Below are 16,759 nucleotides of genomic sequence, written 5' to 3'. Positions count from 1 at the left end.
GGGTGGAGGAACAAGTACGGAAGGAAGGAGAGTATGTAAGTCATCATCCTGTTAGAGACGAGACTGACAGCTCGATTTACACAACCACAGAAGAAGGAAGGAGGGAGGAGTGACTCTGACGTCTGTGTTCAGTCCCAACATGAAGTTTTGTGCTTTTTTTAGTCTTTTACTGCAAATTCCAAGCCTCATCAGTTTCCAATCATAACTTTTTTTTTCAAGAATGAATGGTTATTTCACCACTGTAGTGCAGTAATCTGTCCAAAATCACTCCCTTATGCCTACTACTTCTTTTACTCCTGTATAATAAACACTCAGTAGTTTATTCTGTAGTGACTTTTAGATAGAGTTCTTAAGATACATCTTTTTGGAGTGAGTTGTTAAAAAAAAAGCTAGCACCAGGAAACACCCAAACAACTACAACCTAACTACATCCATAAAAAATAGCCAAAAATGGTGAGATTTTTGGTTAGTCGAGTCATAGAACTAACAACTCTTCAATCAACATATTCCTTTAATCTTAAGTGATTTTAGCAGCAGCTACAACAGCTTCTACTAATGATAACTCAATCAAAATACACCCAACAGGATATGGACTAACATAAGCACAATATTAGGCTGAATAAATGAGATTTCAATCTGATTATCAGATGTTTTTGTGCTGTAATCAGATTGTTTGGTTTGTAGACATGGATGGTAGTAGCAGTCACATTGTAATGGGGTGTTCAGGCAGAATGCAGAAAAGTTTGACTTCTGGACTGTTTCTGTTTATTCGCTGTTACATTAGCGTTAAGGTCACTATCAACCAGTTCACTCAACCATGTCTGTTGGAGTGTGTCTGTGTGTACAGTTCTTTCTGTTATTATTCTCCAGTCTCTCTCATTTTTCCTCTTTTCTGTGTAGGTTGATGAAGCAGATCTATGAAACTACTGAAATCCGTTTGCACTGCTCCAGGCGAATTTGCATCTTTCCGATGACCTCATATGTATTGCGCCACCACCTAAATGCCTGACATGGTCAAAATATTAATGCAGGCTTTCTTGGCTCTCCAGAAGTCTAAATTGGCTGGCCTTCAACTTCATTACTAAGTGTGTCAGGGCCTTTAGAGTGCGAAGAGAAGAGAGAAACCAGTTTCATCTCGGTTCATCCAATACAGAAATATGTCCACTATGTAGTTAGCTTAGCTTAGCAATGAGACTTTAAGCAGGGGGAAACTGATAGCCTAGCTCCATCAAAACAGGATAAACCCCACCCAATAGGCTTCTAGAATCTGGGTCCTGCCTAGAAAATGCTTTTGCTGTTGTGTCTCCTAAACTTAAGAGCTCTTAACAGACAATCCAAATCATTAGTGTTAACAAGTTCATATTTTCTGGGTACATATTGTCTTGTCTGTTTTAATTCTTCCACTGTTTGGTCTCTTTGAAGCACAGCATAACTGTGGTTTTGTCTCTGTGTGTTTCTCCCAGGTCGTTTCCGTCAGATCGAGGTCCTAACTACAGTAGCTAATGAGTTCTTCCAGCTCTACAGTCAGGTTTCTGGTCAGCCTGTCCAGCGCATCCTCTCCAGGGACCAAGGTAACCATGGCAACCACAGCAAGTCCACAGATGGGCAATGTTTGATAGATAACATATTTTTCTTTAGTTTTGTGTCTCTATCAAACAGAGACACTGAAACTGATTTTTGACTGTTATATAGCAAAATAAAACAGCAGTGGAGGGCTGATGATAAATCTGGACCGCATTTGGTAGATGATAACAGGCTTAGTTATCCAAAAAATAATCAAATTTGAAGAAAGCAAATGTGATAGACAAAACTTTTTATTTTAAACATAGGATAACTTTTGAATTAATTCATTTTTATTAATGTTTAGACTTTAGTCCTGAGATGAAAGGTCCATTTGAAATTTGGTCACTTCACTTTTAGGACTTTAGGACACTTTTGTTTATTGATGCAAGTAAGGTAGTGTTTAAAATAATGAAAACTCTGGATGTTTTAGTCTTGTCTTAATCAATGAAAATACATTGAACATTTTAGTTTGTTGGGGCATGCATCGGCTTGGTCTCTGCTGGATGGAAGTTTCTGTCATAAATTATATTTTAACCAGTTTTAAGCCAAAAAGGATAGTAAGTGGCTTTTTTAACTTTTTAAGTAGTTGTAGAATGACTGTGGACTTTTCTAAAAAAAAACAGCTAAAAACACATCTGTTCAGACAGGCATTGAGGTAGGAGCTGGTATTTTATGTTTTAACTTGCCTCATATGTCTATTCTCATTGTATATTTATCTGGTATTTGATTTGATCTGATAGTATTTGATTTTATTATTCGACTGTGAAGCGTTTTGTCACTGTGTATGAAAGGTGCCATAAACTTTGCTTGCTTGCTTTGATCAGGATCAGGTTTGAGCATTTAAGTCGAACATAAGCACATTTCTCCAGTGTAAAATCTGATTTTATCTGAATGAAAAAAAGTATGTAAATTGCAGTTTGTTAAAGAAATAAGCACTACATATCATGATATGTTTTTTATTCTCATTTCATTTCTCCATTAGGAGGAGAAAAGGGTGAAGGAGTCAATGATGAGCAACCTCCTGTTCTGAAGAGGAGCAGCTCAGCGCTGAATGCTGTCAAACTCCTCAAGAAAACCCTCAGCAGACACAACCTGCTCACTGGCACCTCTGAATCGCCTGAAGCACACACACCAAACCAGGACACTCAGCTGAACGGACACTCCCACTCTAACCACACACTCATCAATGGTCACGCCCACCACAGTCCAGAACAGGACGGTGGCAGTACCGACCCCGACTACCAGAAACACAGTCGCAAGAAAGACAGCTGTTCTTTGGCAACGGTCAACGAGGAAACCAATGGGGACGGAGAAACAGAACAGTTGACAGACGACAGGTACTGATGGACAGACAGTTCACTTTAATAGTGAAACCAGTCTGCAGTGGTGGAAAAAAGTACCAATATAACAATCTAAAAATACTTTGTTCAGAGTTAAAATCCTACATTTAAATCCCTACTTAAGTAAAAGTATCAGAAAAATGTGTCAAAAGTAAAAGTACCCATTATGCAGTAAAATGTTCCTTATGTCATATATTATTGTATATGACTTTATTATGTTGTTAATACTAATTCATCAGTTTGTATTTTACTGTTGTAGCTGCTCAAGGTGGAGCAAGTTTTTAAGTCCAGTGGTTCCACATGCGGGGTCAAGGCCCTCCAAAGGCTCACAGGATGCACCTGAGGGGGAAATAAGTCCTGCTACACAAATGTATATTGGCCTTGTTTTTTTAGTAAAATGCTGGATCATCCTGGAGCCTTATAAAAAATGTAAAGGAAATTACTATTTTGGGTAACTATTAACAAATCATAGCTGTTTGAACCATGTGACAAGGGGTTACATGCCAAACAGGTTGGACAATATATTTTATTTTATGTGTAATATTTTATATCAAATCTTGATTTTCAAAGGGTCTATTAACTAGCTAGTTGTGAAATAAATATAATGAATCAGAATTATAAAATGGCATAAAAAAGAAACACTTAAATAAAGTACAAGTACCTGAAGTCTAAGTACAATACCTGAGTGCATGTTACTTTCCACTAATGTCATTGTGTGTATTGTTTGTTGCTGACTATCCACCTCACCTCCCAACAGTCCTGAACAGAGCAGCACTGGACCTGCAGCCAATGGGGCACAACAAACAGAGAAAGGAACCCAGGTGATCAGAGATGAGAAGATCATGACCTCAACTCCAGAGAAAGCTCCTTCCACTCTGGTTCCGCCCACACTGGCCCAGCTGCGAACAGAGAACGCAGACTCTTTCGACATGGAGGAGGTACTTGTGTAGCTACTTTTCTATTCTGGGGTTCTCCAAATTTCGGAAGTGTAATGTCATTCATATGCTATTATCTCCTCTTCTCACACTGATGACTTGGAAGGTTGTCCTTGGTTGCATTTTTATTTGGAAACCTGTAGACCACTGTAGTACCCTGGAGGATCTATAATGTTGGTCCATAAAACCATCTCACAATCCCACATTAACAAGATCATTTGTTTTAGGAGTTTAAAAGCAGATGAGGGTGAGTTCAAGGTGCTCTTCAAAAAAAGGTGGCACAACTTTAAAACCAAGCAATGCAAAACCAAGGTGATGGAGTGATGGATTTACACGAGGTGCCTGAAAGACAAGAACATCAGCCAGTCACTCATTCCTCTAACTTCACATCTCTAAAACGGTTGGCGTTATAAGACACACATCGTCAGACCAGATAAGGTTTTAAAGCAATTCAATCAGTCGAGGATACTTTTTTGTCTTACTTGAATGCACTTTTAGGGTGATTCTACTTGCTGAGGATCCTAATGAAGTTGAGCCAGTGTATCAGTATATATCAGCGCTGTGGTTTGATAGACTGACCTGTTCATCGAAGGTCTCTGGTGAAGATAGTGTGAAGATACTGAACCTGAGCAGCTTCTTTCTTTCTTTCTTTCTTTTAAAATTCGGTCTGTATTTTGTCTTTCAGATTCAGAGTAATGACGATGAGGCTCCACTATCTAGAATCTCCAGAAACAGCGGTGAGTCCACATTAACCTCTGATTTCAACTTTTTCAGCCTTTAAACTTAATTTGATGTTTGACCTTAATTCAGAAGCTTCTGTACTATGTTTGAGAAATAAAACGATCATGTTAATGGAAGTTTGTCAATTTGTCCATTATATACCTGGCCTAGCAGCAGGTTAGCTTAGCATAAAGACTGGTTCTGTCTGAAGCCAAAACATGGCCATCTACCAGAACCTCTAAAGCTTACTAATTAACATCTTATTGGTGACAGTGACAGTGACATCCTGGAGTCTTGTCATCCATTTGAGGCTGCTAGGCAACCGGCAGAGACTCATAGCTCTTTTCCATACACATGCTGGCTTGAGCGTGTCTTTAACTGATGACGCTCTTGTCTTGAGTCAATGACGTTTAAAAGCAGAGCTCTCTTTGCACTTTTTACTCAAGCCGCCAGGAAGTAAGCTGGCCTGTGACAAGTGGTCACTGTGTCTTTTCGGTCCAATAACATTTGGAAAGTAATTTTTATCTCTATTCAAGTTAGCAGAGAGCTTAACTGGAAGGTAGCCAGTTTGTCCCTGAATGATGACAAAGCCCATCTGATGTCACTGCTACCCACATGGAGGCAGGTTGGGAAAACTTTGACCCAACTTTTGAGGTGGTCCATCCTGGCAATGACTCTATGTGACTCTGTGCAATGGAAATGAAAATCAACATGGGATGGTTTGACCCAGCGTGGCCAAAAGTGCCAGTGTAAAAAGGCTACTGATAGACACCGAAAAGTCTAACTGTTTCTTGCAGCATCTCAAACCAGTTTACATGTGCTCGTCTTCTGTGTCTTAACACTCAATGCCAAAAATGTATTAAGCTGTATTATTACATCAAATATAAAAAGTGTATCAAAACCTAGATCTCAGTAGAACATATTAGTGTTTTAAAATTAAATACGCTCTTGTGACTAACTGAAAGGAAAGAATGAGAAGACTCATGAAACAATGGCTTTCTGTCTGTCTGTGTAACGAAAGTCAGTGGTGAAAGTAGTATTTAAATAAGTAAACATTTTAAAAACCATTATGTAAAATATACTCCTTCGCAAATAATCACTTAATCAACTTTATTTAAAGTAATAATTATGAAGTATTAGCCACACAACATACTTGGTGGTGGGAAGACAGACAGACATCTCTAGAGCCATGTTAGTTTATAGTAATACAAATAATATCAGTGAGTCATTTGTTGCATGAGAAAAACTCAACTGTGTGTATTTTGTCATGAGATCAATCCATGAATGATCTATTCAGCATATTTTGTAAGATTTGTAAGATTTTGTAAGATCTTATTCAGCGTATGAGAGGGTTTCCAATCTGTTTCTGTACAATAAGAACATGTATCCTGTGTCTCAGTCCACTCTGATCTCAGCTAGAACACACTGACCTATCCTTACAAGCCAGTATAAATGAGTCTACTCTGCCACCTGTTGGACAGATGTAGTTCTGCAGAAATAATCCTAATGTTTCATTGTCTCTGTCTTTTCCAGACCTGTTGAGGACAGTCAGTCAACAGTCAGACAGCAGCGGGTTTGCTGAGGAGCCCTCTGCTGACTCCAGCTACCTTAAGGTCTGTTTTTGTGGGGGTTTTTTAGAGGTCTGTCCTACCTGTGTCTCAGTTAAGGTAGCGGCCTTCAAGTTATGTGAGCTGACTCACATAATTCCAGTCAGAGCCTGATGACGCCAGACACAAACATCCCTGCAGATTAATCACTCGTGAACTGAAAGAATGTTTTCATGGTGTGTAATGAAACTTCAGTCTCTGGAGAAATTCATCTTTTTTTACGAAATCGCTCACTGAAGGCATGTCCAAATTATTCCATAAAGGGCTGTGTGCCTGCAGGTTTTTGTTCCAGCCAATCAAGAGTGCACAATTTGACCAATCAACTGTCTGAAGACTGAGATCAGTTGATTAAATGAGTCAAGCATGGTGTGCTACTGCTTGGTTGGAATGAAAACCTGCAGCCACATGGTTCTTTATGGAGTAGTTTAGACACCTCTGGCTCACTGGCTTCAACTTTCTGCACAGTTTAAACTTACGTCATAGCTAAGTGATGGTTCTTTTATTGATAAAATGGAAATTAACAGTGGTGGAAAGTAACTAAGTATATTAATTCAAGTCCTGAACTGAAATACTATTATTAGGAAATATTGTACTTTTGACTTCAATGCACTACTTATTTGTTACTTTTCTGAGTCAGTTTTAGATGAAAACATGTAATAGGGTTATTAAATACAATGCATTGTTAGTTCAGTGGATCCCAATATGTTTGGCTTGTGTCTGGTTGGGGCTCTTTTAAACTTCTCATATAGTTTTGTTTAACCAGTATTTCACAGACAAGCAACAATTAGAGAAATGTCAATATACATGTGTGTATATATATATATATATATATATATACATTTGTGTAGTACAACTTTTTTCTTATTTGCTACCACCTCACTAGCTCCCAGTTTTATTTTGTGATTCTTTGAAGGGTATGATTGCAGGTAGGTTTGGAACCACTGAACTATTCTACATAACTGTATATAAAGTAATTAAAATTAGCTCTTCCTTAACCAGCTAAAACAGCTAAATGCTGCTTGCACATCAATGCATTAGTACTGACAATATGATAATGTCATATAATAATACAGTCACAGAAAACATTTCTTTCAAGTACTTTAACCTTTGACACATTCAGTACATTTTGCTGATATTTCTGCACTTTTTCTTAAGTAGGAGTTTAATGGCATTTTAACACTGATGTATTTGTACTTTAACTTAATGTACATACTTCTTCCCCCTTGCAGGTGCAGGAGAGTAGTGACAGCTGTGACAGCGAAACCACTGTGACATCGCACCCTTCGCAAGATGTGGCCACGCCCCTCGCAGTAGACCAACCAGCGTTTGAGCTGCCAGACAACAGACAAGAGGAGGCAGAGCCTAGTGGTACCACTGAGGCTGATGGGAGGAGTAGTTCCAGGGATGAAAACGGGCAAGATGAGAGCTCAGAGCAGCTTCCACAGTACGCAGCCCACCACCTCCCCAAGAACAGGAACCATGATGAGAAGGTAGTTGAGACTGGGGATCAGACTGACCCTGAATCGGAATCAGAACAAGAGCCTACCCAGAGTCTGTCTGCTCCAGAACAAGAACCAGAACACACTCAGAACCAGGCCAAGTCTGCTGCAGACACAGAAGCACTCTCTGAAGGAGCAGGTGTTGAGGACAATGCTCAAGGGGAACATGCACACTTGGACAGTTCATATTGTCCCCAAACTCCATGCTCTCCAGTCCTGAGTGCTCTGAACCGAGCCAAAAGGAACCAGCTGAGCAAGGACTGGCAGCTGCTCAACCCTGGGCCCAGTGAGACATCCCAAATCCTGGGTAGAGGACGAGGAAGACGTGGTATCCCCCTGCAGAGATCCTCCTCCCTCCCCACCTCGTTTCTGGCGCCCACCAAGGTAGTGTCCTCTGTCAGGATCCAGTTTGGGCAAGGTCAGTCATCTTGCACTCAGCCCAAGTACTCCTTCAGATACACCCAAGAGACCGCAGGAGACATGGAAGAGGAGGTGAAGGAGGAGGAGGAAGGGCAAACCAATTGTCACTCTACTTTGATCATAAACAATGCCTCCTCCTCTGGCTCTGACAACAAACCACCAAGGCTCCCCACAGAAGCTTATAGCCCACCTAAACCCATCCCACGCTACCTGTTGCGGTCATCACATTCACTGCAAAGCCCCAGTCCTCCTCCTGATTTGTCACCAGGAGGCCAAGCCCTTTCCTGGAGCACCCAAAGTGTTCCTGAACTGTCCTCCAACCAGCAGCAGCATGACCAGTTCCAACAGAACATGGGTCCCAACCTGAACCAGGAAAGTTGGAATTCAGGACAGATGATGTTCCCTCAACCTAACCTGAACCCTACAGCTCAGTACTTAAACCCAAGCCCCACTCCTAGTCCTAGCCTTAACCAAAACCCATACCCCATCACTTTGAACCCTTCCCTGCAGTACCTCTCCCCTCTACATCCATACGCTAGTCTTCCTAACCTTCATAACCCCAACCCCTCCATGAACCACCACTCTAGTCTTACCAGTCTCCATCAACCAACAACTTCTCCAATCCCCCAGCACGGGAGCTTCACCAACTTGCATCAGCCCTCGTCCGCATATCCTAATCACCTCAGTCCTGGAAACCCGCATCCAGGAAGTCCGATAATGCCCCACCAGAGCTTCAACTACCCATACGGTCCTCAGTTACCCTACCATGGCAGTCTTCACGGTTCGCAGTTTGCCACACCCTACCTTGGTTACAATGGATATAACATGAACCCATACCTTGCTCACGCTCCTCCTGCCCCAGGCTTCTTCTCGGGCCAAGCCTCGCCCTTCAGCCCAGGTCACAGCCTACACCCAGGGCTCACTCCTCCTGCTGCTCCTGGCCCATCCAGTACTGAGATGCAACTGAGGAGAGTTCTGCATGACATCAGAGGAACAGTTCAGAATCTTAGCCAGGTCAGTCCTCTTCAGTCCTCTTATCTCTGTAGGTCTTGTTGTTGCTCTAGCTGTGGTCTTTTGTGTCACTTTAAATGAAAACTGCAGTGTGAACCACTTTGTGTTCGTTGCTCTTGCCATCAGTTGTACCATTTACAACAACAAAGTACGTACAAAGTAATTGCTTAGATATGGTAACTAGGTGACATAGATAAAAAAAAAATAGGTTCAACAAACACAGCAGTGAGGTTATGAACAAGCACTGTATCTGGACCACGGATGTATTATAAGAGCTGGATAGGTTGCCGATTTTTCCCAGTTGTCACTCGCGGTTTTGCAACTAAAAAATCCCCCTGGGGCCCAAAAAGCATTTTCCCCATAGACCACTGTTGTAAAAGAGACATCTGTAAAACTGTTGACAGGACACCTCAAACTGCAAACAAGGTCAAATATGACTCTTTCTGTTATGAATGTTTGATCCATGGAAGGTTTATATGTGTAAAAACCTTCCTCAAGCTGAGAAAAGTGATATAAAAAATTCTGTGACGCCATAACAACGTAAAGCCTGTGGGCCAAGCAGGACCTTGTGGGCAGGGTCAGCGAGGGAAATACTAGTCCACATATTCAGTGGACAGACAGAAGGTAAGCCCACCAGAAATGTTGCTAATATTCTCACTTCACAGTGGGAGAGTGCACAACTATGTCAGGTACTGTAGGTCAGTAAAGTCCAGCCTTAAAGGAGGTGTTGAATATTTTGTAAAATATACTTACACTACAATTATGGGCCAGTGCTTTCCTGTAGTCTCAGATGGTCTGGATTCATAAATAATTTGGCACGAAACCCCACATAAATCAGTGATTTTTAAAATTGTTATCACACTTTAGTTTTTGTTTTTTGGTTGTTGTTTTTTACGGATTAATAAAATGAGATGTAACATTTTGGTGGTGAACTTTAGAGTTGCATGTAGGTGCATTTTGTTGTTGTTTCCAGTCTTTGTACTAACCTGACTGCCCAAGTTTGTTGGCCTGGTTTAGTCCAGGTCTTCTCAGGCTTATCCATTCCTGTTCTGACATCATTATCCTCTCTCCGTCTAGAACCGGGCTGACACTCCAGACATGTTCAATGAGCGCAGAACACCTCTGCCCAGCCACCAGGTACCGTCATCCCCAATCACTTCTGTGTTCTCCACTTTTGTGTTGGACTTCTTCACAGTGTAGCACTTTGTAATCCTAACCCTCTGCTTTTATCACTTTCTTTAAAGTTTCTTTCATTTTGTCTTTTCTCAGCCTTTGACAGAGTTTCAACAGATGAGGCGGAGTCTGAACTTATTCCGCAGTCAGATGATGGATCTAGAGCTGTCAATCATCCGACAGCAGTCTATAGTCTACAAACACCTGAGTCCTGCTGACAGGTGACACACACACACACACAACACACACACACACACACACACACACACACACACACACAGATACCTGACCCACAGTAATCTGGACTATGATAATATGTGATACTAGAATACTAAGCAAACCTTGTGTGTGTGTGTGTGTGTGTGTGTGTGTGCGTGTGTTTGTTTGTGTGTTTGTATGCAGGCTGGAGATGGAGCAGCTTCAATCTCTGAGGTCAGCAGTCAGAGAGGAACTGCAGGAGCTGGAACAACAGCTGGAAGACAGACTGATGGAACAAACACAGCATAGGGTATATAAACAAACACGCACACACACACACAGGGCCCTATTTTAACCATCTAAGCGCATGGTCTGAAGCATACGTTGCAAGTACTTTTAGGGTGTGTCCAAATCCACTTTTGCTTGTTTAACGTCAGAAACCTGGTCGCAGCACCAGACACATGGTTCAAAGGGGTTGTACTTAAACTTAGAGTACGGTCTAGATCTACTCTGTGTGTAAAGTGCCTTGAGATTAATTTTATTGTGATTTGGCATTATATAAATAAATAAATATTGATTGATTGATTGATTGATTGATTGATTGATTATGAAAAAGTAAAACACACAACAAAGGGTTCACACAACATACATATGCATGCATTTGTCTTTTGAGACATTTTATGTGATTTGGAGCTCAACAGATGAACATGATGTGATGATGGAATGGTGTTAATCCCACTGTCTTCCTCAGGGTCTCCATAGAGACAGCAGTATTGACAGTCTGTCCACCGCCTCTGCACTAAGAGCCATGGAGCCGGTCAGCATACGCGCACGCACACACACACACAGTACCAGTACCAAAAGTTTGGACACACCTTCCAGTTCACTTCAAAGGGAAATTGTGTCTATACTTTTGACACACACACACACACACACACGTGCAATATAAGGCTAATAATGAATAATGCTAGAGTATGTCTTAGTGTACGATCTTTTCCCTCCTGTCCAGGTTTCAGACCTTCTCAGAGAGCAGCTCTTCCTCCAATCAGAGCTCAACTATGACGGCTGCGCCCCCTCTACCAACCCCTCCTCCGGATCCTCCAGATCCTCCAGTCCAGTCAGAGGAGGAGGAGGAGGAGGAGGAAGCTGTGAGCAGAGACAAAACATATACCGGGCATCAATCAACATAACCCCAGCACCACCTCCTCGACCCAACACATACTCAGGGGAAGAGGAGGAGGAGGAAAGAGGGACGGACAGTGTTGGAGGAGGAGGAAGAGGAGGAGTACCAGAGGAGGAGGGTGCAGCTGGAGGAATCAGAGTGGAGAACCTGCAGCAGCTCATCAGAGAGGTAACAGTTTGTCAGCAGTTTAACAGGAAACTTACTGTTACATTAATTACACGTGCATATATCGGTGGTTAAAAAGAACATTTCTATTCACTATTTCTACTGTATTTCATGACCACATCATCAGTCATATATATTGATGTGACATAAAAGTGTTTGCACTGTAATGTATTTAAGGAATAAAACATGAAACACCACTTTTGTTACAGTAAAAATAATGTTGGAAAGGAGGCAATGATGCACAGGATCTATGAGCCTCTCTCTCACATAAACAGGCAGAATACCAAGTTATAACCTACCAGTTTTATATGTGTGTGTGTATGTGTGTGTGTGCGTGTGCGTGTGGTGATTTTAGAGCAGCTGGTGTAAAGTCAACATATATCCGTCCTGCTGCTTTCAGTGACTTCCATTCTCAAGCTGCTTTTGTTACTTCCCTCAGATTTTGGAGGCCGTGTTTCTCTCAATGTTCAGATTACTGTTCCTCATGATCATGTTCAAAGATAAAATGCTTTCCACTAACATGTTTACGCTCATAAGATTACATTAGCACTTTCAGAAATATTGCAAAATGATATACATGAAATATATCAGGTGTTAACGTTATTTAGAAATGTCCTGTTCACAGTTACATTATAAGAGCAGGAACATTCACACCACTACACAAAAATCAATCAAAGAAATATAAGAGCTGTTGAATGGGAGGTTGTTAATCTTAGCAAAGAGGAACAGGAAGTTAAGCAACAATATACTTTTAAGCTTTTGTCTAATTTCAGAGAAATTGAAAACACAGTCCAGTGTCAGTTTTTCCTGGACTGCAGACCAGGAAAAACTGACAAGACATTATATTCAAAAAAACATAAACTACAAGATTCCAGAGTGAAGACTTCAGCTTGTTAATGTTGCATCAGGTTTGATCAAACGTCTTTCTGTTGTTTTCCAGATTAGAGAGAGTGTGGCGCAGGAGGTCCGACGGGAGATCTACAGCGAGCTGATGGCTGCAGTGTCACCACGGCGATCGCCTGTACCTGCTAGACAGCACCCCCTGTAGTCATGGCAACACCTTCAGCCTTAGTAACCTACTGTCTGTCTGCAACACTGTATAGCACAGTAACACTGTCTGTGTGGAACACTATGTGTCTGTAACACTGTATGTCTGTAACACTGAACACCTGCATGTTCTTAACCCCGTCCACCCACCAGTGGTCCCCACCCTGCTGTTGTCATGTCTGGTTGGTTCTGCCTAGGCGATGTGACAGATACTGGGACCTTCAGTCATCACCCGTGACCCGTCAGCAATGTGATGTCTTTCCCTCACATCCATTTCTTCTTTCTAATCTGTTGTGCTCTAAAGCCAGGCCTTTAAACTACTACCACTGCCAGTAATACCACTAGTTCTGCCAACAGTACTGCTACCAGTACCACTGCTACACATTGATCAGGGTTAAATGTAGTAAATCGTGACTGTTCAGTACTACACCATTGTTAAAGGGTTGGTTCACCCACATTACAAAAACCTCTTCTCTTGTTGCTGGTTTTACTTGTCCTGGTTTTGAGATGTATCTAACTCCTAATTTTCTCCCTCAACCTCAGACAATCACAGCATTGAAAATATTGCACAAAAAAATCAGCAGTTAGATGTAAGTGAGGGAATATGTCTTTTAGAGATTTGGCTGAACTGACCCTATAACATATTATCAGAACAATAGATAAGGGACCAGCTTCCCTTATAAAATACTATAAATATAGTAGCTATCGCTTTATCTATGCACTCCCCTTTTTAGTAAGGGGTTACATTCCTTAATCCTTAATAAGAATAGAGTCTGCAGGGGGTCAAACTGAGCTATTTCATCCCTCCAAGTTACACAATCCATGAACATTTCACCTTTCTGTAAAAATGTTTAGAGGTGTTTTAAGGTATACAGTTAAGGGATTATGGTCCTGTAGCTGTCTACATTCCTTCATCATTGTCATTGCCATCACCATCATCATGTGCTACTCATCCTCTCACCTCCACCACAGTAAAATCTGTCACTTACTGTGATTTCACTCATGTGATGTTGCCTCTGCTGGTCAGTTGATCTGCCAAAGAAAGTCATGACTCATGAAGTTAAAAGCTCCAGTCTACCAGAGGTTCTTGCACACAGGTGTTAAAAGCTAAAGCTAAAAGTCCATTATTATGAACGTTGTAACAGCTGCATAGAGACCCCACATGATCTGTACTGTATTGAGTCCTATAGACAGGATTATTCAAATGCTGACCTGTAAGTCCATGTACCCCTGTAGAACCCCATCAATGTAAGAAATGTTCTAACAGATTTTTTTCACATTTTATTTATTCTTTCAACCGTTTTATTCTATACATTATCCTCTAAATGTTGTTTCAAAGCCTGATGTGCAGAATACTCAATCCCATTTAGTCTAATTTATTTTGCTTTGTCGTCAAATTTTAGGATAATCAGCCTAGCAATACAATTGAAACTTCCCTGCGTGTTATTTATCTTCCCAAATTCTCAGAGACATTACTGAAAACATCTCTGTGTATTTAACGGTAGTTACAGCCTCGACTTTAAGACAAAAGAATAATAAGCCAACACCACTAACTTACTGTACAGCTGTTCATTTTGCTTAAACAATGCTGTTATATACGAGCACGTTCAACACACCTTGTTTGAATCAGTGCACATTAGCAGACTCTTTCATAGGACATTTTGACTTGTAAAGCAGAGGTTTACGTAACAATATTAACAATGCCTCCGTTCCATGAATTGTCCCACTAAGTACACAATGCCAGAGTCTGGACCTGGCTGGCTCACTTAAAGGCAGTGCAGCCCTCTAGTAGATTGCAAACTCTCCTATAGGAGGCTAGCTAGGTGGGAAAACATTAGCGCTAGCCAACCGTAGTAGCCCATCAAGCTAGCTGGCTTGCTAGCATGGTTACCACACAGACAAGGAGATGATACAGTAAATAAATCAAATAAACTTGACAGTTAGAGTTCAAGAGCTGTTGTTTTGCATTTGTATCATTGACTTTTATACTTCAGGAAGGCAGGGTTACATTAAAGTGGATGGCGCCACCTAGCTGATAAGCTAACTTCCTCCTTTTTGAACTCTCAGTCCTTCAAAGTCGGACACTGTCAAGACACTTTACAACAGCACAAATTCACGTCACAGTTTGAAAATCTGTCTCGGTAGTCAGTTGACAGAATATGTATCGTCAACAATGTTAATAATTGATTGACTGTTAAAGTCAATTATAGAAAAATTCCAAATATTTGCTGGTTCAAGCCTCTCATAGGTGAGACTTTTCTCCCTTGTCATTTTATTACATTATGAATTGAATGTCTTTGTTGCTTTGGACTTTAGTTGGACTTAGACAAAATAAGACATGGCATCACCGTGGACAATAAGATAAAATAATTATTAGTTGCAGCCCTTAATGCTGGTCAGATTGTCCAATTAGGACAGAGCTTGAACAAGACTTTTAAGATGCTGTTTGGTCTGTGCGGCCGGCTGTTGCTGGTCAGCAAATAGCTTCAACTATAACTGCTGCTAAAACCACAATGTCTCTTTTTCTATATATGTAGTAGTAAACTTTGTAAACCTGTTCAATAAACTGGATACATCATGTGTATCGGACAGCTTTGGAGTTGATGGAAGGTGGAGCTAGTCTTGCAGGTACCTCCATGCTTCCAGGCCTTCTGTTTAGCAGTGTCCTGAACAAGATGTCAGAAAATGAACTGTACCTTTAAACCACAGTCACAGTTAGTGCTTTGAGTGTGTGTTGGTTCGTACTGAGCAGGTGATCAGGTCAGCGTGTGATGTCACAAAGTAACGTGGATGTCAGGTTTTGGTAAGTTGTCATGATGATGATGATGATGATGATGATGATGATGATGATGATGATGATGATGTAATGACTGGTCAGAGGGAGAAGCTTAGTGACCAGACCATTTGGGAGAGAGAAATCTTGGCTGTGTTAGCATGTTAACTCCACACTGTCTGTTGAGAAATCTGTGTGCAATATTATGAACATCTATACTGATTACTGAGATTATCAATGAATCCCTTCTAACATTTCATCTGTGAACAGGCATATACCTGCATGTCTAATACAGTTGAATCTGAAACTTCCTAGTTTTATTGAGAGATACTGAAAGAAAATCCGATTTTTCCATTTCCTCTTTCCACTGAACTGATTGATCATGCAATGATTAATTACTCGTTAATCACAAATGACCAATTACCGAACATCTGTTTTCTAAAGTGTTAAAGCCTTTTTGTAGTTTCTGGACATACCTTCAGTTATCAAAGCCAGAAAATCAAAAAGCTTGGAGGAGCTGAGGTGAAAACAAGCATTCAGCACCTGCCATTTCTGTGGCTGTGATAAGCTCAGAGACCCGTCAATCAAGGCCAACACACCCCCTAAATACCTCTTCCATCTTCTTAATGGAACCGATACTTGGATAATAGATTATGGGTAATATCCACACAGACTCACATTAGAATTGAAATGATCAACATAAGCTGAACTTTGGGAAACAAATGTTGACTTTGTGTTTGTAGATGTTCATTCTTGAATTTTTGGGAATAATATATGATAAAGAGAATCTAAACTCAGAGGTCCACTTACTAATAATTGTGAGCTTTCGGGAACATCTCAGTCTTTATTCAACAAATGATGGGAATTTTTTAATATATGTGAATGCTCCAAATCATTAATAAGCGGACCATTAATCTCAGTTTCTCTTCATCATTTTATCGAATGTGTTTTTTTGTTTGTTTTTTTTTAGTATTCATTAATCACAAACTCTGCTCTGCTGGACCAACACTCACTGTGAGCTCTGAGGCTTTTTAAAAAAATATTTTTACACACTTCTAATTACACTTCACTGTCTGACTGTTGGTGTCTTTTAATTTCTATTGATGTCTATTAATGATGATGTAC

The 16,759-nt window shown here is 40.8% G+C and overlaps 1 protein-coding gene across 1 annotated transcript in view; it reads left to right on the top strand.

The window, feature by feature from the left end:
- Positions 1-12,885, top strand: part of itprid2 (ITPR interacting domain containing 2) — a 50,425-nt gene extending 37,540 nt beyond the window's left edge. The window contains exons 11-22 of the mRNA XM_053328955.1: positions 1,464-1,571; positions 2,546-2,900; positions 3,661-3,841; positions 4,524-4,575; positions 6,092-6,171; positions 7,395-9,098; positions 10,173-10,232; positions 10,365-10,489; positions 10,671-10,776; positions 11,218-11,283; positions 11,476-11,817; positions 12,755-12,885. Coding sequence (XP_053184930.1) covers positions 1,464-1,571; positions 2,546-2,900; positions 3,661-3,841; positions 4,524-4,575; positions 6,092-6,171; positions 7,395-9,098; positions 10,173-10,232; positions 10,365-10,489; positions 10,671-10,776; positions 11,218-11,283; positions 11,476-11,817; positions 12,755-12,862 — 3,287 coding nt within the window. The 3' untranslated portion in view covers positions 12,863-12,885. The remainder of the gene's footprint in view (positions 1-1,463; positions 1,572-2,545; positions 2,901-3,660; positions 3,842-4,523; positions 4,576-6,091; positions 6,172-7,394; positions 9,099-10,172; positions 10,233-10,364; positions 10,490-10,670; positions 10,777-11,217; positions 11,284-11,475; positions 11,818-12,754) is intronic.
- Positions 12,886-16,759: the final 3,874 nt, after the last annotated feature.

This window comes from Scomber japonicus, chromosome 11 (genome assembly GCF_027409825.1).
Source record: "Scomber japonicus isolate fScoJap1 chromosome 11, fScoJap1.pri, whole genome shotgun sequence".
Lineage (NCBI taxonomy): Eukaryota > Metazoa > Chordata > Actinopteri > Scombriformes > Scombridae > Scomber > Scomber japonicus.
Note: the sequence above shows the minus strand (reverse complement) of the source record. Positions and strands in the feature narration are given on the sequence as shown.